Source organism: Castor canadensis, chromosome 15 (genome assembly GCF_047511655.1).
Source record: "Castor canadensis chromosome 15, mCasCan1.hap1v2, whole genome shotgun sequence".
In the NCBI taxonomy this organism is placed as follows: Eukaryota; Metazoa; Chordata; class Mammalia; order Rodentia; family Castoridae; genus Castor; species Castor canadensis.
In genome coordinates, this window is record NC_133400.1 from 77,101,655 (window position 1) to 77,128,358 (window position 26,704).

At 34.9% G+C, this 26,704-nt stretch overlaps 1 protein-coding gene and 1 long non-coding RNA gene across 2 annotated transcripts in view; one reads left to right on the plus strand and one right to left on the minus strand.

Annotated features, from left to right (window-relative positions):
- Positions 1–207: 207 nt before the first annotated feature.
- The window catches only part of Malrd1 (MAM and LDL receptor class A domain containing 1), a 598,455-nt gene continuing 571,958 nt past the window's right edge, over positions 208–26,704 (minus strand). Inside the window, exons 37-40 of the mRNA XM_074056557.1 lie at positions 21,485–21,564; positions 21,298–21,394; positions 2,719–2,794; positions 208–323 (exon numbers count right to left, since the gene is read on the minus strand). Coding sequence (XP_073912658.1) covers positions 240–323; positions 2,719–2,794; positions 21,298–21,394; positions 21,485–21,564 — 337 coding nt within the window. The 3' untranslated portion in view covers positions 208–239. The remainder of the gene's footprint in view (positions 324–2,718; positions 2,795–21,297; positions 21,395–21,484; positions 21,565–26,704) is intronic.
- LOC141417515 (uncharacterized) overlaps positions 9,341–26,704 on the plus strand; it is a 43,141-nt gene continuing 25,777 nt past the window's right edge. The window contains exons 1-2 of the long non-coding RNA XR_012442147.1: positions 9,341–9,417; positions 21,331–21,418. This is a non-coding gene — a long non-coding RNA (uncharacterized lncRNA). The remainder of the gene's footprint in view (positions 9,418–21,330; positions 21,419–26,704) is intronic.

A 26,704-nucleotide genomic window follows, 5' to 3' on the forward strand; every position in this document is an offset into this window, starting at 1 on the left:
ACCAGTATAAAATCAAAAGAGAAGTTAATGAAGTAGAACATTTTATTAAAATACTCAGATATAGAATGAAGCTAAGGCACTGATTTTGATTGCATAAATCAGATTCTAACATATTCAGTAAGAAAATCATTTTGAAAATGTTATAGTTACACTAGCATTTTGAATCTCTTCTTTGCACTATTGGATAAGATCAATTTGGAGAATGGTATTTTCTATAAGCAGCACACTTGATCTTGATGCTATGATTTGAGATGATGAAGCATGATTTCCAGGCTTTTTGGCTTTTTGCCATAAAATGGATTTGCGAAGGAGTACACAGAACTCTAAAGAGGAAACACACATTTCAAAGGTTAGGATTTTAGACATTACAATAAGAAAAATGATAGGGTCTTGCATTTTTATCCAGGCTAACTTCAGCCTGTGATCTTCCTGTCTATACCGTCTGTATAACTGGAATTACAGCTGTGTGCTACCATGTCCTTATCCCTTAAAATTATGACTGAAATTTTATAGTTGAAATTAAATCATATCTTGGGTTTTCTTAAAAACTCTTCAATGGGTTAAGAGAACAGATGGCAGAATAAGTGAAAGAAGATGGCTATGGATTGATAATTGTTGGTGGCTGATGGGTGACTGGGAGTTCTGTACACTGTCCTCTTAGTATCTACTAGCAGAATGTAAGTTTTCTGTAAAGTTCTTTGAATAATATTTGAGAAAAATGTATATTTCTGCTATAATGTCAAGGAACATAGATTTAGTTTAATTAATATGAAGTCATTTCTTTTGAAAACTATATAAATTAAAACAACAACAAAGGTCAGGAGAAATGGCATGATTTCTTCTCTATTCCATTCTTTGTTTTGGTAGCATTGGGGTTTGATCTCAGAGCCTCATGCTTGCTAGGCAGGCACTCTTACAGCTTGAGCCACTCCGTCAGTCCTCTTCTCCATTCTTAATGAATGAAAAAGGAACATGCAAAAGGATTCTGAGAAAGGAATAATTTTTCTTTTATCAGAAAATAAAAATAAATTTCCCCTAGACTCACCAATTGTATTGGCATACATATACATAGTGAAAACCAGCTTAAAGCATGTTGAAAGTTGGGTTTTTGATTTAGACTTCTTCCTGTGCATTCTGGGAATTGCAGATTCAAACTCTAGAGAAGATGTATTCTTAGTAAAGAATGCTTAACACCTCCCTAACCAGGTTTTAAGAATGGTTAAGTTTGTGAGATATTAAAATAAAAATTTTCAAACCTAAAATACATCACTTTAATTCTGCATGTTATTAGGGTGTCAGATATTAAAAGTTAACTCACATTGAGGACAAGAAGGTTAAATTTTCTTTTCTTTAATAAAAATAAAGATAGATTTATATTTTGCCTTTTTTGCTTTCATTTATTAAAAACTGTGTGTTTGTACTTATTTATCACCCATTAAGGAGGGATACATTTTCACTTTTATCTATGTTTTGATTTACTTGATGGATTATCCAAACTAATTCTTTGTTGCTCAGGGAACTCTCTTACCTCTTGTTCTCATTTCTATCAAAATAATACTCAAAGTGAGTATCACATCATTATTGAAGGAACCAGGAAATTAAAATGTCAAGTGTTGTTTTGGACTCCAACCTCATGATCCAAGGCTCTTACAACTACTAGAGACCATCTGATCTGATACCTTGCTACTCATTTTCAATATTAAGAACAATAAAATAAGAAACTGCTTTAAACTTTAGTATTCTGTATAATCACTTTTATAAGAGAATGAATCTGACATACTTTTAAAGTCAGGTATAAGCAAACTTTTATGCATAGGAAGTGGTGTGCTATTACTAAACTTATTTCATATGTGATGAATTGTTCATATATACTTACTTTAGAAAGGGAGGTTACTTGGTCAAAGGGTAGAAAGTTTCAGCTATGCAGGATTAATAAGTTCTGCAGATCTGACATGCAGCAAGGTGAGTTTAATTAATAACGCTCTATTATATACTTGGGATTTGCTAAGAGAGCAGATCTCAAATGTTCCCACCATTAGTGAGGTGATGATATGTTGATTAGCTGGACTGTGGTAATTACTCCACAATGTGTATCAAATATCATGTTGTACAACTAAATGTGTACAGCTTTCATTTGCCAGTTATACTTCAATAAAGCTGGTGAAGATGACTCAAACAATTAAAAAATAAAAGTAAGAGAGATCTTTCTTTACATTTTTTCTCTAGCCTACTTGCTATTTCACTGATAAGGGCGAGCCCCCCCCACAAAGGGCCAAGAAAGACCATAAGGTATTTTAATTTCTGTTTTCCTGTTCTAAGTTACAATAATGGCCTCACTACGTGCACCTAAATTTAAAGATTAGTTTTCAAAGAATAAAATATGAAGAACATTCAGTGACTAGTTACTGTGAGTAACTAGTAGTCTGTGGTTTAACTGATGTTTTCCAGGTTTGTCAGCTGAGTATGAACGGTGACCACAGAGTCACTTAACAGTGAACCGATTTTACAAGTGGACTGAAACTGTCCTGAAATGGAAAATCCTCACTGTATGTAAGGACTCAAAATCCTTCTACCCTCCAACTGAAACAACTTCACCAGAATGTCTCTCTTAGCCATGGTACAGAACATGTCCAGACAAAACTAGTTGGTTTGGTGTGGTTGTAGGTGACTGTGTGTGTTTCTGCTTCTGAAATAATGCAGTTCATCATTGCCACTTACCTCTGTTTTCTCTGGGTTGCTCCAATTCCCATAAACTGGATTGATAAAGGAACAGTTACCACTTCCCTCAGTTTTCCTTCAAGCACAAAAGGCCCCCCAAAATGTCAGTAAATAAGTATCGAAATGCACCATAATACATTTTCAAGTTATTGTTTGTTAGAAATCTTTGAGAGACACATTGTCTAGCCAACATACTTATTTCATGAACATTTTACCATGGATAAAGAATTTTTTGCAGGACACCAAGGCAACCACATTCTTGAAAGCAAATGTAATCTGAGCTTTGAGTACTTAAATCCAAATAAACTGAAGTAAATAAAAGAGGCATAAGTTAGTTTCAATACTGATTAAAATATTATTCAAACAATACATCGGAAAGAACAATGTATTAAGAAACTGAACTGGTTATAGGGAAAGGCCATCTTGGAGTCCCTTAGACTACAAAAACACCAAATCACCATATCCTGAAGACCATTTTCTGTGACAATGTCTGTTGTAGACCTCTGTAGCACATAGGTCATAGTCTTAATATTTTAACTAGCAAATTTAAATGCAGGTGTTTTGAAAAGTTCTTTATGTTGGCTCTTAATTTCATGAACGTTACAAAGCACATGCCCTGGTACTCTCACACATTGGAGTGGATATGTACAATTCACTATAATTCCTAAGTGATCATTTGCTTTTTATACTTATTAGAAGGCAAGCATCACCGGAAAACTTGTTTACAATCGATGAAGAAAAAAATCCCGATCATAAGAACAAAAATAATAAAACTGAGAGCTAAATAAACCCTGTTACTGATGGAAAAAAGGTCCCATACACATATGTGTGCACACACATGATGGAAAATAGGATACCAATTACTGGATCATTGCCAGTCTTCAGGACGAGCAGGAAAAAAATGTATAATGCATGAATATTTTTGCTTAATCAGGGTACAATGACAATTAGTAAGTTTGTCAGTAATACAGCCCTACATCCTACCAAAAAAAAAAAAGTGTGAGGAGGAAGGTCTTACTGATTTGCTTTTTGAAAAGAAATGCAGAGGCTTGACCTCCTATTGTCACCTAGGGAAACCACGTGATCCATTGCTAAGAAGTAACAGCTGAGCCTAACGCCTAATGGGGTAATTATGTCTGGCTGTCAAGACATTCTGCCTGTGTAGTCAGTGTGTCTTGTAAACTTCTATTCTCCACTGTTTTGAAACAATTGGCTTAAACATGTAACAGATTAAATATTTCATCCTCATTAAGGCTACATTTTGATTATTGATAAATAGGACCACATGTAGCTATTTTGTAGGTTACAAATTGAAAAAAAATGTCAGAGAAAAACCCTTAAATAAATGTTCCTTAACCACTAATGGAACCCTACTTATTTATTTTTCTAATTAAATTGAATATATTATTTTTGACTCTGCTTTTACTTCCTCCAAGACTAGCCAATGAGTTCTTGGAGTTGCAAGCTCAGTAAATGTTATGGTTGTAGTAAGCATCTAGGAAGGGCTGCTTTCAAACCAGAGAGTAAGAAGGGAATAAAGAGCAATCTTTAAAAATGTCAGGATGCCAAAGCAAGATTTGGTCCAGGAAAGCCTGAACATGAACTAGGGAGCACCAAAACACTAGGAAGTAGGTAAATGGGACAGCCACAAACACCAAAGGCTTAGAAAAATTAATCCAGGCTGAAATCAGGCATGAAATTAGGAAGCAGGAGGAAACCTAGACCATAGGGCTAGACAGGACAGATGGCCGAAAGGCCAGGAGGGTGACTAGACACCGCAAAGAAAGGCTCAGCAGTCAAGTGGTAGAAGTGACAAGCAACATAAAGAATCTTGCCATGAGTTCTGCTTGGACTCCAGATAATTCAAACCAAGTTTGGTGACAGAAGTCAGGTAAATTGATAAAAGTTCCCAGTCATGTTAATGTACTTATTGAACCTATTTTTTTCTGAAAGTATTTTAAGTCTTAAATAACTTTCTATTAAAATGAAGAAAAAGAAGTTCTCTGGATTTCAGACAACTATGATGAAAGACAATTCATTTTTCACTATGTTCTAATGAAGCCATGTTTGTATTTAATTTCTTGTTCCACTTAGTCCAAGAGTTTAAGTAGGCCAGGAGCTGACTTTTGCACTGTTTCTTTCCATTTCTTTTTCACCCGGTTAAATGCCAGCCCAGAGCAGTAGCTTGGGGGATACCTTGAAGAAGAGCAGAGTGGAACAGGCTTGGCCTTCCCATTTCCCATGGAACTCGGTAAAGACTTATGACTAGAGAAAAACTAATGGCTCACTTTGCAGAATTTGGGAACTAAAGTCTGTGACAATCATGTATGTTTTGACAAATGAGGATTATAGTGCTGTCATTTATAAATATCAGGGCTTTCAAGTGAAGTCTCAGGTTATGAAGTATTTGATTTGTTACTATCAGGGAAAGACATTTTCTATCCATAAAACTACATGTGACATTTTTTAAGGAAAGCACTTAAATTATGGAATATAATCATTTCCCTGGTGTAAATGGACTACACTTATTCTGGATGTCATGTTTATTACATTACATTAGGTTTGGCCTGATTAATGGTGAATCTTGGGTTGTCCCAGAGAGGTAAATCTCAATTCTACTCTCCCCATTATCACCACTGTCATTTCAAACTCTTCAATTACATTTCCCTAAGTGTTTCCAGTCTTAAAGAATAGAAAGTCTTTCTCAGTATGCTAATCTTTCAGATAAAATGAAAATGTAACAGAAAATTCAAATAAAAATGCTTCTTGGTTTCTGTGTTTAATTTTTATTGAACACATTTCTCTTTGTGAAGAGGAGATATTTTTGGAAGGGCTTGTTTTTTAACTGGGGTGATATCAATAATATTTTCTCATTGTCTCATCATAAAAATCAATGAGCAATGGTCTTTTTTTGTTGCTTTTTATTCTTTGGTTTTATAATCTAGGCAAAAAGGGCTCTCCTTTGTTTTGTTTTGCTTGTTTGTTCATTCTTAACTTGTAGAAACAGTAAGAAATTGGCACCAGTGTTTGTTCATGTAACTGTCAGTACTGAATGATTCACAGATATCACCTTTCTTTACTGAAAACTTTAGACAGTTTTACTTCACACCTGGTCTCTGAGCATTTGTGGCCCAAATTTTAGCCCATTTGAATATATTGACTTTTAAGGAAGATTATTGTGAATGTTAAAATTTAGACACTCTTTTGTCCTTTTAATAATACAGATTTATGGCATTTTGCAAAAATAAGCACAAGTAAAGAACACGAAACAAATAAGAATATTGTAGAAATTTGGAGGAAGGCAATTTGAGGATAGGAAAATAGAACTGAGCCAGAGGAAACAAGATAGGTTGTACATGAAATAGGTGTCATCAGAGTCTATATATTCATGCAATGTTTGATACAACCTTGACTTTAAGATGTGAGAATTCAAATTTAATCTGTACAGCCAATTATATGAGTCATACTTCAAACAAACAAACAAACAAACAAACAAACAGGTCAAGTGCTCAGAAGCAAATCCTCTTACTGTAATCTAGTGTAAAAAAAAGTACCAACTTCCCAACAACATTAATTCAGAGACATAACAATGGGTTTCACTTGGTGACTGCAAGTAATATCTTTGAAAATATCAAGCTAAAACTATGCCGAGATGTACTTTAGTAAAACTCTCTGTAGGAGAATGTGCTCACAAGGAGGGAGGAGAGAGTTTATGTGAATCTTGAAGCAGAAAAGGGCTATAGAGAATTTAATTTGGGGGCATTTTCATATGTTCATGTTTATAATTTTTAAAAAGTCAGCATAAAACTTGTAGTATCAGATTTGTTACAAGTATCTACAGGTAGAATAAGATTGCACACTGTCTAGGATATTAAAGGAAAGAATAAATTGAGTCTATGAAATCTTCCTGTTCTCATTATGTACTCCTATAAAATGCCATGCTTTCCGACTAAAAGAAAAAAGATAGAAAATTATGAGGAGAAAGAAATGGAAATAATCAGCTATGTAATGGTGTCTACTTCTGGCAAGATGATTACTTTTATTTTTTAAGGAAATGACAATCTGGGAGAAAAGAAGAAAGAAAGAAAAAAAAAAACAAGCTAAAATGAAAAGGCAAGGATAGATTAGGGGGAAATATCTATGAGCTCAAGTTTTCATTTCCAAGTCCTTAAGGACCAAATGTTTGGGTAAAAAAGTTCAGAAAGAACTGAGTTTGCAAACATAACCAGAAATGCTGCAAAAAGGGTAGGAAAGGATTAATCATCCAGGGTCACAAAACCAAACAACTGGGACACCAAATTTTGCTAAACTCATTCACATGATATAGCAGCTGCCACATTTTTCTTTCACTCTTTTCAGGCAGGAAATAAATATGCTGACCACAAAACCTGTCACTGTTTAAGCACTCTTGCTGTGGCAGAACACTTTAATGGGAACATGCCCAGGAATATGGATGCAATTAGTGTGAAGAGAGCTGACCCAGGATCCTGTAACCCAACCTTGAAGAAAACCCACGTGGCCAGTTGGTGCTCTGTCTTCACTTGGTTTCTCCAGTGCAGAGTTAGCAAATTCACAACCACCTAACATAAACCAGATGCAGAGATGAGGTTCCCTTTGGAAACAGACTTAAAAGCACATTTTGATAATCTTTCTTGACCTTGTAAAATTACTAGAAGTCAATCTTTAGTAAATAATTAGAGAAGAAGACAAAGATTTATACAGAAAGAGGCTCATCACAAATTTTTACTGATTTCTAAAAATTAGATACAATCTCAACGTGCAATAATAAAAGAATGATTAAATGGTACATTTACTTGAGATTGCATTATACTGCCCTTTCAAGAATATTTAGTGATATAGAGAAATGGTTCTCAAGCTGTGCTCAGTGGACCCTTGGGTCCCAATATCCCTTTCAGGGGTCTACAAATTCAAAATCTTTTCATATTAATAACATGACACAAAGGCAAACCAGGTCAATGATTTTTGTTATAACAGAGGTTTCCACTGATGTTGCTGATGCAGTGGAGGGGAAATCTGGTGGTGTCTTAGCACTAGCAAACCTGGTACACAAATTTACATTGTATTCTTTACCAGCCTGTGCTTGCAACAATTTTTTTACAAGTCATTTTAATTTTGATGAAGCAGCAAAAATTATTAATTGTATCATCTCTCAACTCTTAAGTACAGCCCTTTTTAACATTCTAGAAATTACAGATGATAAGGCATTTTGGGGGAATATGAAAGTATAGGAATACTGTCCTGTGGGAAATGATTGTGAGATGGAGTTGCATGCTAAACTAGCCATCTTTTTCTCCGATCACCACTTTTACTTGAAAGTATGACTGCTAGGTAAAATATGATTCAGACTAGGGCATTTGGCAGTCATTTTCATAAAAGTAGATGAAGCAAGGCTTGTACATCAAAGAAAACAACTGATGGTGTCTGCTGTTGATGGGAAAATTCCAAACTTACAAAAAAAATTAAACCTTTGAAAAAATTGTTTTTCTACCATAAGCATGACAGCTTTCTAATTCTTAAAAACTTGACTGATGAAAATTTTTGTTTTACTATAAAATTATGTGTTGTCAACACTTAACAAACTGCATAAATCCCTGAGCTAATCTCTTGTAAATGAAAAATATGTGATGTTACAAAGTTGCACATGCATAAATAATGTATTATAAGTTCCAAATAGACCAATAAATTTGTAATATAACTGTATAAAAATGTTACTCTCATTTCAGATTATACATTACAAATATACTGTAAACTACCACAATGTCAAGTTTTGATGTAACATGAAATTATTCACAATTATATATTATGGATGTAATTGTGTGACAGCTATTAAAATCCACCTCTGTTTTCAAAATGATACATATCTATATGAGGTTGGATTTTCTTTATATACATTTCAACAACACAACTTATTTCAATGTTTTTAATGTGTAAATAGATATTAGAATCGCATACTAGTTCTCACTAAAATCATGTTTTAATGTGAGTAGTGCTATTGTACTAAGTATTGGAGGTTCAAATTTGAGTACTCATTTTCTTGCCTAACGTATACTTCAATAAACTTTTGCTAGCTACTTCTTCCGAAAATATTTTCTTTCTCTATATTTTCACTATGAATGTGATACCTCAAAGCCACACAATTGGTAAAGTTCATTTTTCAGAGAATGTTATTTATAGAACATATATATATTTAGAGCATGTTATATTGTACATTTTGATGTTACTTTTGTTAAGATGCAGTAAAGTTATTATTTGAAATGAATTAATGAATAGAATTTTAAATCTTTATTAATTTTGATTTCTAATAAAGTAATTTTTGAGAGATCTAAACCACACTAAAAAAGCACTCTGGAATCCTCAATAATGTTTAAGGTATAAGAAAGGTATTTTGAGACAAGAAAGTTTGAGAATGGTCAATATGGGAAATAGAAAAAAAACATAGAATTCACATTTCAAGGTGACAAGTGTGTGTTTATGTATGTACATTGATAAAATTCAGAATGTTAGTGTCTGAGAAGATTATACATAATTTAATTTTTTCTGGCTCTTAGTTGGATTTCCCAAATACTATTCACCAGCTGTTCATGAATCAGAATCTCAGGCAGAGGGAATGGTTTCACAACTTGGAAAAGATCAAACACTGTTTACCCTGTGGAAGTTCGTCACCGACACCAGCTTCTTGTAAGTCACTTGCCTGAAAGATAACATCTTACTGCTAGTGATCTTCAGTTACCCTGTCTTTTATGTCTTGTCAAGTTAACTGGCTGTCTTGCGGCACTACTCACAGTGTCAGGATACGTTGGGTTTTCCCCAACTCCTGCATTTGTTTTTTCAGACCTTTCTCACTGACCAGAATCTTTGCTAACCTCAGAGCCTGACTCACCACTTCTCCGTACTAAACTTTTATTCATTGTGGATCTTACTGTAGTACTTTCTTTCATTGACATGGAATGTTTTTCAACTAAAATGCTCTATATTAAAACTCACCCTAATTTTCTTATTGAATTCTCTTAGACACATAATCTCTGGTTAAAATTGGATTGCAATATTTGCTTCCTTCTGAAGTTTCTTGGATAGTTTAAGTTTGGCAACCTATATCAAAATCTGCCTAAAAATGGATTTAGTGGCATTTATTTATTTATATTCATATCTCACCCACTACAAGATTAACTTCCTATGAGCAGAGCTAAAGGCTTTTCAATTTATTTATGAAGTATTACATTACCTAGCTATCTGCCATACACTCTACTATGGAGCTGCTCAGGGTGTGGTTTACATATAGTATTGGTTTCATCTTGCTACTGTTCCATGAGGCAATATAAAAATCAAGCACAAATGTTTGGAACTGAAAATGTGGCTCAGTGGTGAAGCATTTGCCTAGCTTCACAAGGACAAAACCCAATAAATATTTTGAAACATTCATAGCAATTTGAAGGAGTACTTTTACATCTGTTGATGATAAAAATAAGAAATGTGGAGTAATGTCTTGTGTTTTTATTTCATTTTTCTAATAATTCTTTTTATTATATTTCATAGACACATTAGTATGTGATAGATTAGGAACAAAAACAAAACCAGAGCTGTTTCTTCAGCATATATTGTTTAAGGTGCTCTGTTGTATTACAGAAGGTGTCCAAATATGAGTAAATACTCACTGACCTCTTTTATTTCTGCTTACGTGAAGGAAGTGTTTTGCAAGCTACTTCTCCTGAAAATATTCTTTTCTCTTTCCTTCTGTTTATGGATTTGACACCTCAAAGTTCCTCAGCTGGAAAAGGCCAGGTACTCTGCAACTTCCTCTGATCAGAATGAAGTATTTTTCTAAGTAATTACTCTATATGAAAACTCATTCTAATTTCCTTATTGAATTTTTTAGATACATAATCTGTTTGATTGAAAATTGATTGCAGTGTTGAAGTTAATTATCAGTCTCTGTGATTTTCCTTAGCAACTGCCTAGCAACTTCCTTTCTCCCAAATGTTTTAGACAACTAATTTCAAGTTGATAATCCTATGAAAGAATCTGTTTAGAAAAATAGTCTTCTTTCATTATGACTCATGGATATTCTCAAATTACTTTAAATATATCCTCTTTTGGATTAATACATTTAGTTAAAATTCTCCTGGCTCTGTGAATAATTTTATTTTATAAGACAATAGAAAAATTGAAAAAAGCAATAAAATTGCATTTACTTATATTGTTTCAAAACAAACTATTAAAAACATAAAAAGAAATGATAAACACACAATATTTCAATTCACATTTTATGTACATTTCTTTCTTTCTGGTACTCAGGTTTGAACTCATGGTCTCATGCTTGCTAAGCAGGCACCCTATCACTTAAGCCACTTCTCCAGCCTTTCTACATTTCTTTAAAATGATCTTTCCTTGTTGAATTCCCAATTAATTGCCCACCATTTTTTCATATCTGACCTGTGTTTTATTTATACTAACCACACTATTCTTTGTCCCAGTCTCTGGCATTACATATGCTTTGCTTTCCTGAGATCCTTCTGTCATCTGGTAGGTTTCAGTCTGTGAACTGAGACTCAAGAGAGCATCTGCTCACCCAATCCTTCAACTTCTCCACTATATCGTCCTCACCTCCAAAGCCCAGTTCTTTCCTGTGCTTCACCAGTGCTTTTGTATGTAGTTAATATATGTTTATTGCAGCATGGGGATTATTTGATTTTATATGTTCTTCCTTCACCAGAGTGTAAACCATTATTTATTTTTACGTTCTCAGCTGCTAGCACAGCCAAGCCCACGTTAGGTGCTTAAGAAATGTTTGCTAATAAATACATGAATGGATTGTTAAAGTTTCTGATTTATGTGCTTTTTATTTTTACTTCAAAGATAAAAGTAAGTTGGTTTTTGAAATGCTATTGTCATTCTATTCTTTGATTCATTAGTGAGCTTGAAATTCCAACACAGGAAACAGATTGCTGAAGTTGTAAGAGTGTCCCTGAGGATGATTTTAAGGAAAAATAGTGTGACTGGAGATTTGAAAGCAAAAAAGAGTCTATCCTGAGGATAACAAAGCATTTACTAAAGAAAAATTAAGAGATGAATCCCCCATTCTCTGCTCTCCGGTGAGATTAATAAGTCACAATGTTTAGAGTTCTGGTTCTGTAGTCAAAGGAGCCAAATATATTTGCTACAGGCCACAGTAAGGCTATGTGATTCACTACTGATAAACTCACCTTTCCTGCCTTCTTATACTTTATTTAACACATTACCTCTTTCAAGGAGCAGCTCTGATTCTCTTACAACACATTCATCTACTCTGCTTGAATATGAAGAAATAAGTGCAAGTTAGAAGGATGTGAGAGAACTAGTTAAATAAAAACTAAATATGGAATTAAAGTAGGAAATCATTTTGAAATTCATGTGGAAATTCTGGGTTTTTTTTTGTTAAATATGACTTCCTTTCTTGAAAAAAGTTTATCATAAACTCATTTGGAAATGACCTCTCTCCCTTAGAAAAATAAAACAAGAGTAACGATATCTTTATAAGTAAGATCAATAATTAAGTTGTCAGATGCTAGACACTGCTTTTAAGTAACTTCAGAGCAAAATCTGTCATACATATGACCACCTAAATTAAATAGTCTAATGTGAGAATTATACTGGACACAGTGAATTTTTTCAATTTCCTGCTTCCCTAAAATGCCAAGAATTTTGGCTTTTAGTTCCTTCCAAAGATAATGAACATTTTTTCTTTTAGGTTTTTGGAACTCGCTATCCTTAACATTCTCAGATTTGCAATTATGATCATGCACCCCAGTAATGACTCTAACAGAGGTCACATAGGTAGTCATTTGATATTTATTTAGATTTCCTTGGACTGGGGATGTAACTTAGTGGTACAGCACTTGCCTAGATTTCCTTTCAGCTCTCATAAAATAAAATGAAGGCTAGACAAGTTTGAAGAAAATTCTTCAAGAATACCCAGCAGAGATATCCCAACTTTTTGAGTCATCTGCCGATTCTTAGATGAATAAATTCTCGAGTACTAAGTCCAAGTAAAGTATTGCATTTGGAATACAAAATGAGAAATTAGGCTGAGAAATTAGGTTTGATAAATATTTAACTGGGATGAATTCCTATAGCTTAGGAATATAAATTTGAGGAGGACAAGGGCTCTGCCATCAAGATACTCACAATACCAAACCAGAAGTAAGTTATCTGAGGGCAAATAAGCTGGAGAACAAAGTTCTTTGGAAGCGAGCGCTGGGCTAGAAGTGATTCTTTCATCCCGGGGTAAATTAGCATGGACAGCAAAGCATAATACTTTTGACCTTTGCCTTGGTGAAAGTCTTTTCTTTTTTTATGTTTTACTTTTATGGTGAAGTGAGAAGTGAACCCAGCATTTCTGGAAACTTCTTCTATCCCCCATTGATCAATTGACTATTCACCTGGAAAGATAGTATCACAAACTGTTTGGCTTGGACCTATTCCATCTACAGTGCCTGAATTCCAAGATTTTGATATATTATTGCAAATCCACCATCTGAGTTTTCATTTGCCCTACAAATTATTTATGAAATACTCATCTGTGTTAGGCAAGGTACAAGACAGACAAACAATGCTGTCCAGCTTTGTCCAGACACTTACCAGCAAATAGAATTACAATTGAGACCTAGATATTGGTGTTTTTAATCATTAGTCTATTGTGTGGAAAAGACCTGGATCACATGGATAGATTCACCAAGAATTTTATCTAATTTTAAATTGTAAATTAGATGCATTTTTAATTTTTAAAAGAAGCATTAGCTTTTTGAGGGAATTGCAATGCAAATATAAAAATAGGATACTACTCAGTCAAATTAAAGGCACCCTAACAGCTGAAAGGCTTAATGAAGTTACGTGACACCCGGGGAATGTCTAGACCCCAAAGAGCTAAGTTCAATATTCTATTTAAACCAGGCAATTTCAAAGCTGGGAAAGAACTTTAAAATAATTAAATTTATAATTTCCCATTAAGTGACAGGTGTGTAGTTGTTTACATGAAAAGATTAATTTAGGAATAACAAATATGTTAACTCTATAGTTGCATTTTGTACTATAGGTATACTATAAAAATGTACAAGTGGCAGTTCAAATCCATGATGTATGAATACTTTTGCTTAGGAAATAGCTGAGTAAAAAATAAATAAAATGAAATCTACTAGAAAAAATATTAAAATATGCAGTTTGGGCCTAAATTAAGGGAACATTCTATAGATGATAGAAGTCTGGGGTCAGTGATTTAGTCCGACTTCATCATTTGATACATAAGAAAGTACATGATATCAAAGTACTTTACATCTCTATCATCTAAGCCTGTTTACTTCTTGATTTTTGGAGTCTCAGCAGCATTATCACCCATGTAGTCACCTATGCACAATACCTTGGAATCAGCATTGATACCCTGGTTTTTTTTTTCACCTCCTATATCAAGTCATTTCCTGCTCCCCTGTTTCAAGTCCCCATTATCTCTCATCTGAAACTTTGGAATAAGTGCATGTTCTTAGAATACCAAATTGTTTCTTAATGTTTTCTAATCTATTCTCATATTCTGCATTATTTTTTAAAGCACAGACATGATCTTTTCATTCTTTTACTTAAGACATTTTCCTGGATTTCTTCAAGTAAGGTACTAATGAGAAATCACTGACATACTCAAGTTAGAAGTTTGAGTTGTGTTTAATGAAGTGGTAGCTTACAAATATGTAGCTGAATACAGAGAAACTATAAGGGATGGTGTAGCATATTGGGCCAGTAACAGCAGGACTGTTACCCGCTTCAGCTGGAAGGAGAAAGAAGTAAGGGTTATTGGATAGGACAATGTCATGGTCATGTGGGTGGGGTCTACTGACAGACCTGCCCTTCTAAGCAGCCTGCCCGGGGAGAGAACCAGCACTATGAAAACTCATCCATCCTCTCTTTCCTCTCTCATTGTGCTTCTCCACTACCCCTGGCCAAATACATTGTAAATTCAGATGACAAGGGAACCTGTTAGTGAAGTCTATCAAAGTCAGCCTGTAGATCCACACATTACACTCTAAATCCTGCTTGGTGGTGGAAGATGGTTCTGTTAGTGAAGACCGAAAACAACACTTAGTCTATTTTTTAAAAAATAAATTGAAATCTCTTTTAGTAGGCATTGAAAGCCCTCAACAATCTTTCTACAACATACTTTTCTAAGTGTAATCTATTTCATTTCTTTTTCATATTACAGTTATGCATTTTTGAAACCACACTTTCCATATTTTCTTTTTGAACTGCTTTCCTTAACTCTACTTTCTTCAACCTTCAGATCTCAATAGATGTGACTTCCTTTTCATAGCCTTCTTCATGTATCTGTTCAAATTGCTGGTTCCCCAGAATTTACTGCTTTCAAGTGATATATCAAGGGTTATTCTGGCCATCTACCATCTCACTCTGAATAGGGAGTCCTAATCTCGTCAACTAACTAGGTAAAGGATACAGAATAGAAATTTTTATGAGCTTGGGAAAAGTGCTGTCTTTCCTTTGAGGCCTCTTCTATAAATCATTTTTACTATTGTAGAATAAGAAAACTAGGAATGGGGTTAAGGGGAAAATATCAGGCAGGAGGTTTCTTAGGCATCTCTTTAAGATATGGAGGGGAAGGAAGAGGAACAGGGGGAGAAGAATGAAGAATCACAATGATGGCACAACCTTGTTTTTAAGTGTAAGAGATTTCAAATTACTGTTCTCAATCTTGTTTCTTGCTCAAAGTTTACATTTAGCAGGGCTGTCAATGTGGCCAATGTATGCACACAGGGCTGGGATTTGAGATTTAGCTTCAGAGATCACAAACTGTGAGAACAGGTGTATTTTTTGTGGATGGGTGCACATGTGGACGTGTTGGGAGAGCAAAGGATTTGCAAGCCTTATGAGAAGATCTTGGCCAATTGTGCTAATGGAATTCTAGCTTACTAAGGCTAAGTATTCATTCCTGGGACCAGGGCAGGCTCACTAGTGACATCTTAATACAAAAGCAGTTGAATGCCTTGAGGCATGGAGTAAGCAAGGTTTTGATTTTTTTTTTTTTTCCGGTGCTAGGGCTTGAATTCAGGGCCTTTACCTTGAGCTACTCCACCAGCCCCTTTTTTGTGTGTGTTAGGTGTTTTCAGATAGGGTCTTATGAACTATTTGCCTGGGCTGGCTTTGGAGCTGCTATCTTCCTGATCTCTGCCTCCTGAGTACCTAGGATTACAGGGATTAGCCACTGGCACCTGGCAAGGTATGATTTTTGCTAAGAAAAATTATTTATTGCTGGGTCCAGGTTAGGCCTATCTAGGGATCTCAGACTTGAATAGCAGCTACACTTCTGCCTTCAAAGATTTACGCTATCATACTAAGTGTTTGCAGGGAAAAGGGTCTGGAAGATAGAATTTAATATTATAGAAATAAATATTTTATTTAGGAGCTAGTACCATGCATTCAAGAATCTTAAAGAATAATCTCTCCCTTGCATAGGGATATAGGCAGCTACTCTAGGATTAGGATCCCAATCACTTTTCTTTTCTTATCAGGAATATAAACAAATTTCATTGTTTTAATCATTCTTTCCTTCCATTTTACCCCTATAGTACTTTGGTTTGTATTTCTTTCATTACACTCACCAGAGTCAAACATGATAATTGAATATGAACCAGAAAGCAGGAGTATTATTTGATATATCTGCGCCTTTTCCAGAAATGAGAATGGAGCACAAATTAAGTCTTAATAAATGTTTATGCGATTGAATAGTGAGACTTGCCTAAGACCACATTGTTAAGTGTAGTATTGTGCCTAATAAATTTCTACTGTTGTACAAATTTTGTGTTATATACTAAATGTTTGTGATCTCCAAATTTATGTGTTGATGTTCTTATACTTAAAGTGATAGTTTAAGGGAGTGGGGGCACTGAGAGGCAATTAGGTGTACATGAGGTCATGAGATGATTAGTTCCCGATAAGAAGAACAAGAGACACCAGACCTTCCCCTCTCTGCCCACTAAAGACACATCAAGAAGGTGGCTTTCAGCAAAGCAGAAAGAGGGGCCTCACCAGAAATTCAATCTGCTGGGACCTTGATCTTGGACTTTCCAATGTAGAAAATAAATGCCTCTTGTTTAAGCCACTGTGCTAATGGTGTTGTGTTATAGTGGCTGGGATAATTTACAATCCTCTGAAATTATTTAGGAAAACTTCAGATCTAAACTTTCAATATAATTTTTCTCACAGACCTATTTTTTCCTATATAACTAAATAAAATGTCTCTTTATTTTTAACTTTGTTAGTTTTATTTATTATATTAGCATGTACCCTGATGCAGGATAATAAACCATTATTTTTTGCAAAATTTTACCTAAGTAAAGATGATAAGGTCTAAAACAGGATATAGTCTGGCTGCAGTGAAGGAAAAATAAATGGCCCACTATTTATCTGTACCTTTTAATCTTGATTTAGAGGTAAAAGTTTGATGATCCCATGTACATTCTTTTAATATGTACAATTTGATGTGTCCTCTAAAGAGTGATGAACAGAACGGTATATTTTGGACCAAGTGCAGTAGGTACTTGCAGACATTTTTCATGATGACTTCCTCCTTGGCCTTCCCCACCACTACATTGCCTCATATTGGGCTCCCTGAAGTCATGTGTTTATTACTGATCTGCCTGGTATCTGACCCAGACATGATTTGAACAGACATGGAAATTTGACCCAAGGTCACTAATTAGAAGATTTTCCTTGGGAATATACAATTTGGACCAGAAGAAAAAGATTTCATCTTTCCAAGTGTCTGGAGACATAATGAGCAACAAGCTGTCATCCTGTAGTGAACACCATTTTGTTATATGGACAAGGAGTAGAGGAACTGTTATCTGCAGAGAGTGAATAACAAAGGAGACAAGAAAACAGAGGCAGAGATGAGAGGCAGATGAAGAATTCCACTGGGTCATGTTCTTCCTGGGGCCTTACCTCATTTATTCTTACCCTTGAGCTCTATGAGGCAACTAGTGTCTTTCTACTAAATTCTTTATTTTGATTAAGACAGCCAGAGCTGCTCTCTTTCCCTGCAATCAAAGTGGCAAGTAGCTAACAGAAGGGTCATGGAAAGTATAATAAAATCCAGGAAATCAAATCTCTAACAGCAACTTTAAGAGTCTTGTTCCTGTCTGTAACACTGTCTGAGCATACGGTCTCTATTCATTTTCAAAAAATTAATTAAAATGTGTCTTTCCTGTTACTGAAGGGTCTCTTGTGCTACAGATCCTTTTTACAAAATTTAATAACAAATTTAAAACAACTAACAAAAGGTTTATTTATAGAGGTTGATAATTTCCTGCCCACATTAATTTCTATGTATGCCCAGATTTGGGCATTATTTCCAAAGTGATCCACTGTTTTTTCACTTAACCATTTCTTTGCCAAAAATTTCATAAAACTTTAATACAAAAAGACTTGGTTTGAAATTTGACACGTAATATATTTTTAAAATATAAACAATGTTCTTTTGGTGATACTGAGAAGTATAAGTAATCCTCAATAAAGTATAAATAATTCTTAATAATCACGTATGGGGTACTAATTACGCATGCAATGTGTAGGGTAGAAAGACAAAGACTAATGTGGATATAGCTGAGTTACTGCGTCATTTAAAAGCTCTATATCAGTATTGTTGGTGGCAGTGTTTTCAGTGACTAACCCTAACAAGAAGGCAGAAAATATTTGCATGATCTCAAAAATATATGGAATTGAATAGCTATGTCAGGCAGAGGATTTGAAGTCAAGTGCTTGTGATGAGTGATGAGAATTTTCTCGAGGGTAGGGTATACAAGGATGGGGAGGATAAAAAAATTAGACTTAGTTAGCAATTTTGAACATTGTCAGTTGAGTACTTCCTAACAATTTTGTTGAACTATGCATAAGCCTCATTTTACACTTCAAGATACAGCTAAAAATTTTAAGTTCAATATTTTGAAAACATTTGATATTATACAAGTTCTTTAAATCTAATTTGAAGAGGTAAATTAAACTTCTTAGAATAAAAGAATTTATAATTAGATTATCTGAACTAAATGAGGAAGCCAGTTGTTATTTATCCAGCTGTCTCAATTGTGATTTCTAACTCTAAGAGAGGAAAGGAAGGGAAGAGCAAGTGGGGACAGAGCGAGAGAAAGAAAGAGAGAGAGAGAAACTTGGCAATGGTTTATCTCCTGCTCCCCTTTCAATACAGCTTATCTTAAATTTCTTACATGGATATCCTTTGAAGGAAAGAGCCATATCCTCAGTTTATTCTGTTTGCTCTCTGTCCCCTCAGACAATTTATTTTCATAAGAATCAGGAGAGGTAGATAGAGGAGGACACTTGAGAAAGAGCAAATGAAACAGGAGATGAAGTAGGCATGATGCATCTTTCTTCATTAGATTCCTTTTGGAAGTGAATATTAGAAATTTGAGCATCTATATAATGATTCCCTAGAAGCAATCTGTGGCACATACCCTGAGAAATGAGGGCTCAGGGTAAACATCCTATTGTTTGAAGACCCAATAAAGGAGTAGTACTTGCTGTGGTTTTTCCCAACCTAGAATTTGAACCTGGCCAGTCTGGAATTCCTGGAAGGATTCCTTCAGTCTCCAGTCTCATAAGTGAGAACTTCATTTTGGCCCCAGAGCAGGGTATAGAATGAGTGACTGAGAACACAATCTCGAGTGATACTTGGATTTGGTAGTGATAAGGAATAAAACTTTTTGTTCTAAGATTTTGGAAATCAGAGAGAGAAAATACCAGCCAGAAAGAAGAAGACAGGTGTGAATTTAGGATTCTTTCCAAGTGCTCTTCTGGTTGTGTTAACATGACTTGTTTTCTTTGTTGTGATGATTAACTGTATGTGTCATCCCAGTCAGCCTGTGGTGCCCAGCCCAGTTGTTTGGTCAAATTTGTTGGTATAGATGTTGCTAAGAAAGCATTTTTGAGATGCACGAACACTTACAATGAATGGACTTTAACTGAAGAAAAGTAGTTGCTTTGCTTAAAGTCAACTGATTATAAATGTTTAAGTAAAGTAACATACTTTTCCACTCACCTGTAGTGTAGGTGGACCTCAAAAGCAAAGACTGAAGTTTATACAGGAGAAAGAATTCTGCCTAGAGATAACAACATAGAATCCCTGCCTGATTTTCCAGCCTGCTGGTTTGCACAGCAGATTTTAGATTCAAGGCTGCACCATCAACCCTGACCTGAATTTCCAGTCTGACAGCCTGTCTTACAGGTTTTGAATTTGCCAAGCTTCACAAATGCATGAGGTAATCCCTTAAAATAAGTCAATCTCTCTTGTGCTCTCTCTGTTTTGATACATATATATCTATACACATATATATGTATATATATATATATACATGTGTATATATACATATATATACACACATGTGTATATGTATCTTTTTGGATATATATATCATATATAGGATATATATGTTTAAAACATGGAGACAGATTTATAGATATATATTTCTAAACACACACACACACACACACACACACACACACAACTAGTTTGGAGAATCCAAAATAATACACATGTGTATTCCAGCACAAAATTAGCATTTTCCCCAGAGGTTTATGTGTCTGTTTCTTCCACTGCTCAAAACTTCTTAAGTTCAGATTGCCTCTCATTCATGCTTGTCATCACACTGTCTGATGTATTTTAGGCATATAAAACTAATTAAGATGTTAACACATGGATAAGTAATGTTATTTTTTGGTAATGAACACCATATTCTCTAACAACTTTACTTTAATTTGTGATATATACATAGGTATCTGTAAATTAACATGATTACAGGCTGGAGATCTCAGAAGAACATATCAGGTGGGACCTAACAGTGGACCTAAGGAAAATGGCAAACTCTACTGCTCTGTGGCATAGAGGTGCTACAGGAGTACAAATTTCTGACCATACACTTAGGTGTGCAGAAAACTATGCATTTCTTAAATTTATAAAAATTTCATGAAATCTTATTGTGAGCTCTTATCTTGTAGAGTTTATGGAAAAGTCAATCATTCTCATTCTTGGGATGACCTGTAACCTATATATGTGATGAGCAGGAAGTATCCAGGATCCTAAACTGCTCTGCAGATCTTAAGGGCCTCTGAATTAGGCAGAATTCCAGCCTGCAAAGTTCCTTCAGGCACAGCAGCTCTTGGCCTATACTTTCTGCATTGCTCAGAACATCCAGGGCTTGGCCTGGAGCACAGGTGCTGAAAGCCCATTCCCTCTGTAAGCCAAGAAAAGATCTCCATTATAGTTGTGAGGATTTCTGTGGGCACCACTGGGATGGTATATCCAGCCCTTCATCTCGTTTTATTCTGTGGAGAATGTATCCGAAAGTAAACTTAAAGTTTCTTACTAAAAAATGAAGAGTGATTATAGTTAGGTAGCTTCTGCTTCTATCCAGAAAGATAAACTCACATAACATAAGGTGCGAGGAAAGTATAGAAAATGAATTGTTTCAGAATACTGCTCTTCTCTATATATTTTGTTCAATTAAAGCCATCACTTACCTTACTGATATTTTTCTGTTTGCAATGAAACAGAAGATGGTGATCATAGCATGAGTCATCAGGAGTGCAAACCCAATACCCAGAAGAGTCCACGTGTCTAGAATTTCAAACCAATGAAAAGGTAAGTATGCAGAAAAAATATTAAAGACCCCAACAAAGCAGTTTGTTTACTCAAAGTGTCACTTACTATTCTGAGTGTACACGGAATCTGAAGTAGGAGGGTTAAACCTGATGTGGCATCGATTTCCTTTCCATCCTGGTCCACATCTGGAAATAAGATAAAATGTGACAGTTAAAAACAAATGAAAATGAAGATATTTATTTAAGCAGAATTGTCATGGAATAAAATGACCAAACCATGAATTACCAGGAATACAGACAACTTTGATAAGAAATCAAAAATGTTAATCCAAAATGAAAAACAATAAATTTATTATTTTCATATTACTGGTAAGCTGATGTTTTTGATAGTTATGTCCTTCCCGACTTTAAAAGATGGGAACTTCCTCTGTACATGCTCCATGTTTTGTTTTCAAATGCTGACTTTTTACCAGTCTCCAGTATCATTTTATTCTTCATTTGGCTCAAAATCAAAAGTTATCAGTTTTCAATAGTGAAAAGATTTTTCTTTCGGATAGCCAATAGGGCATATTCAAATTTCAGATTAGCGTAAATATCATCCTGTAAACATATTAATTTCCATCACAGAAAGATCCTGAAGGTACTTAGATTTGGAATCTGATGAATAAATCTCATTCACTGAGATTCCACCAGGATTCCATTTCCTTCACTTTGTTTAGGGATGAAAAAGATGAAACTTGTAAATCTAGCATGGGTTCTCTTCAGAAAGTGCAGAATTGAAGACCAGTTTGTGTGCAGAGGGAGATGAGGTTTATTTTCGAGGACTTAATGTGTCAGAATTTTCCTGGTAGCATGTGTTTGCATATGCATGCAAAAGTTAATTTGCTTACCAGAAACAACGTGGTACAAATTAAGGTGGGTTTCGCCAAATTTCCTGCCAAGTTCACAGCGCATGCTAAAAAATGGATTCAAAGCCATCAGTTGAATATGCATGTGTAAAACCTTAAGCAAAAGGTTTAGCCATTGAATGTGGTTAAAATTAGGTTTAATATGTGTTTAAAGTCTATTATGTGTTTGAAACACGTAATGAAAGCTTGTGCTTATTTAGCTATTTAGCACACATTTGTATTTTCTCCCAACCTCTTTTTAAATTTGAAAATTTGCATGCTCAAAAACAATTTATTCAAAAAGCAATCGGATTCCTTAAACATAAGAAAAAAAAAAAAAACAACTTAGAGTGCTAGCTGGGCACAGTGGCTCGCCTATAATCTTCGGTACTTGGAGGGTGGGTATTAAGATGATCTCAGAGGCTAATGTGTATGTGTGGGGGGTGGGGGAAGAATTTGTAAGACCTTACCTCGACCAATAAAAGAGGAGCATGTTTAGTGTGCCCCTGTCATCCCAGCTAGGCAGGATGGTTGTCCAGGCACTCAGGCTTTAAAAATGAAACCCTATTCAAAAAATAACTAAAAGCAGAAAGGGTTGTCGGTATAGCTCAAGCACCTGAATAGAGGCACAAGTCCTTGAATTCATACCCTAGTATTGCGAAAAAGCAAACAAAAAACTTAGAGGTTTGAGGAAACCAATTAGATTCCTTTTGCTAAGTAAATACTCCTTAAAAAGTAGAAATCAAACAAGAATTTGATTGGTTTGGTGTTTCTGAAATTCAAATTAAAATAAATTAGAATTGTTGAAGGCTGGAATATTTGATTTTTATTCTCACCATCTTTAAGATTGTAAGAATCTTAAGGATCTTTGTCAGTCCTCATTTGACAATGGGAATCGTACATGGCAAAGTTTCACCTATGCACACCCTGGTGTGGCCTGAAGGGAGAGGGGACTTTTTTCCTTCTGGGTCAACGTGATTCATTTATAGTTTGAAAGTGCCACTTTCCTAGTATGAGGACTACAATAGCCTATGCCTTAGGCAAATTGTATCTATGCGAATGTGCCTATTAAGATAAATTCCAGTAGACAGTATCTGGAAATGTCAGTTCAAGAATAATGGGAGAAAAATGAATCACAGAAAGAAATGGCATAAATTATCTATCTATTTATCTATCGATCGATCAATCCATCTGTCATCTGTCCATCCATCCTTCTCTCTGTGTCTATTGTCCACTTATTTATCTATGCTTATATATTTGTTTTAATAGGAAACCCGGTACAATAGATGGTGCAGAAGGAGAACAGAGAAACATTTATGGGGTTGCAGGAAAAGCAAATAGGAAAATTTGACATATGTTTTTATCTTTGCTTGGCAAACTATACCTCCTCTATGGAAAATCCAGTGTTTGAAGTAACTGAGGCAATCTGATCTCCAGACTTCTTTAAATTCTCCCTGACAGGGGTGGGTCCTCAGCTCTTGAGATGGGATGCTGAGGACAGCATTAGTGGCAGGCCAAGATGGCTCACTGAAGTTCCACCCACCCTTTGAGCAACACCATTGGAAGTAATTTCTCTCCTGTCACCTTCTTGAGGACTGTGGGGTGGAAGGGAAAGCAGAAAATCCTGTCGGTTCTATCTATAGCTGGGTGGACCCAGTCCATATAAGCTCACCATAAATCTCTATTAGATATCATTAAGATGTTTTCAAAAGAAAACATTAGGGTCATTTTCTCCAGTATTTTTCATAGTAGTCTGAATAGGGAAGCTCAGGCATCTCATTCAAGTACTTCTCATTAGTAAATCAGCAAGATTGGAATAACAAGTGAAAAACAAGAGAATGTCTAACTCTGAAGGGTAATGTAAAGATGGTTCCTGTTTTTACTAGTGTTGAGTGTTTCTGTAGTTGTTGGAGGTGAAGAGTGAAGGCTCTTGTGGGTAGAAATAGGACAGGGAAAGTGAATGAGCTTTGAAGCTAGCTTCAGTGTGCTTTGGTTAAGTGGATGCTGACCAAAAATGACCAGATGGCTCATTCCAGGAGCAGTGATGGGGAACAAGGTGTTTGGTCAAGTGGCTTGGTGGGTATGAGGAAGTTGTATAATTGCCTGAAGGCAGAAATTATTTCCTAAAGGAACAGGAGAATGATATTCGATTTATTAGCTTGCCAATTAATTAAGAACTAGAATTACCCTTATAGGTAATCTTTTAGCTATTTTATTACTAAACAAGGCTGAATACAAATGTGGTTTTACATCTTGTGCAATCAGAAAGGACCATAAAGACCATAAGCATTACATAATGCTGTGTTAAGCCTGAGCTCCATCAGTCTAAATTAGAATGCTTGTTATTTTGTTTTAATGTCAAAAAGAAAGAATGAAATACTAGATTTGATGTAACTACTTGGAAGTTTTATTTAAATTCTTATATTTTCATAATAATCATTAGAATCAGGTTTTTAAAGCTAATAGCCTAAAATTAACCATAGGTTTAACAGAAGGAAAAAAAATTCACTTGTTTTTACTCAGACAGAACTAATATGAAAAACACATATGAGGAGAATCTGATTTATTTTGTGCTTTATGTGACAGACTCTATTTTTGCACTTATTTTGTAGGCCTAGTAAGTCTAACCTTGGAAAATTTCAACCTTATTTTTAGAGTTCTGGAAATTCAAACTTTTACCAAAATATGGTGTATGCTGGGTTGTCTCCCCCAATTTCATTGTACCAATCCTCCTCCTTCCTTATCCTCCATTAAATTGTATAGCTTTCCTATGGTTCAGTTGGAATTGAATCCAACTTGACCACTATGGGGTTCTATTCTCCTTGCTGTAATTGGCTCAGCATCCCATCCATCACCATATGGCATTCCTAGTCAGCAGGTATTGGTTCATGCAAAGACATGGTCAAATTTGTCCAGTGAGAATTTTGTCACCAAGTTTGCATTTTGATGGATATTGGTAGTAAGAGCGATCTCCTCAAACTGGATGGATGTAAAAGAGGAAGTTTGGGAAGTCATCTGGGTTTCATTTTGATGTGAAAGCCACTGTGAGGATAAATCAACTAGTAAGAAGCAGAAGTCTGGGAAACCATTGAGAAATGGAGAAACAATGCAACAGCATTTCAGATTTCACTGTCAGTTCATGCTCCATGTCAGTCTGCCGTGCACTGAGAATTCTAATTATGAGTTAAAAATTCAAAATTTCAAAAATTCAAGTCATTTTGGCCACTTGGAGTTTGATTTTCCTTTATTAACACACATACACACACAAGGTTAGTTATTCTTCTATTTCACTTTGTTCTTTAAAGTTCTTGTCATTAAATTAATAAACTATTACTAATAAATATCTAATTGATATCTGCTACATATCTACTTGATATGTAGAGGATATAAAAGTGGATAAGACATGGTTGAGAATTTGTAGAAATCCAAACTTAAGAAAGAAAATAAAAAATACATTTAAAACCAACTAATATACAAAATAGAAGATTAATTATAAGAAAAGTAAATGCCAAAAGAAATGATGAAATAATTGTTTCAAGAATCATTTTTCTAGACCCAGAAAGTGAAAAATGTGCATTGTTGGGCATTGGTGGAAGATGTGGTATAATAAATTGTATTTCCTTCAAAGAGTGAAGCATTTGTATGTATTATACAGCAATGTGTCAGAAAAATTGGTTATCTAAGTACATAGAAACCATCTATCCTTGACTGGATCCGGAGAGGTATGTTCACACAAGAGTTAATAGGATCCTAAACTAACCTCTACACTTCTCAATTTTTTATTATACTTAATTTTTCATCCATTTGGAAAATATTGTAAATTAGCTTAATAAGTTAGCAATATAGAAAGAAGGCATCATTTTTATTAGGCATTTCATACTAACATGTTAAAACTATTAAATAACTATCTATCAATTTTGTTGGGAGGGGTCAGTAACACTACATTTATAGTCCAAACTTTAGCAAACAACATTATATCAAGCCTGTCCAATACAAAATATTTATTGAGTGCCTGCAAGATGTTAGGTAAAATTCTAAGTGCTTTCATACACTACTTGTAATACAGCAACATTAAAAATAGGATTTATTTCCCCATTTTGTTATTAAGAAATGAAGGCACAGAAAATTTGAGTTTTAAATCACCAAGGAGTATATTCCGAATCACAATTTCAACTTTGGTTTTTTAGACTATGCTATGTTGACAACATGTTTTTGCTTCCCATGGTCTTCCCAAAGTTAGAATGTAGTGGCTTTACAACTTTTATCTGTTAGGGGAACATTATTTAGAAGAAATTTCTGGTCTTGATGGTCTGGAAATGTTCACTTATTACATTAAGCCTCATCCTGAAACATCTCAAGATATAGAAAAGGCTGCGAAGGTACCTGGAAGAGTAAGAAACAGGGTCAGAACACCTGGATTGTAGGCTAGACTCTGCTAC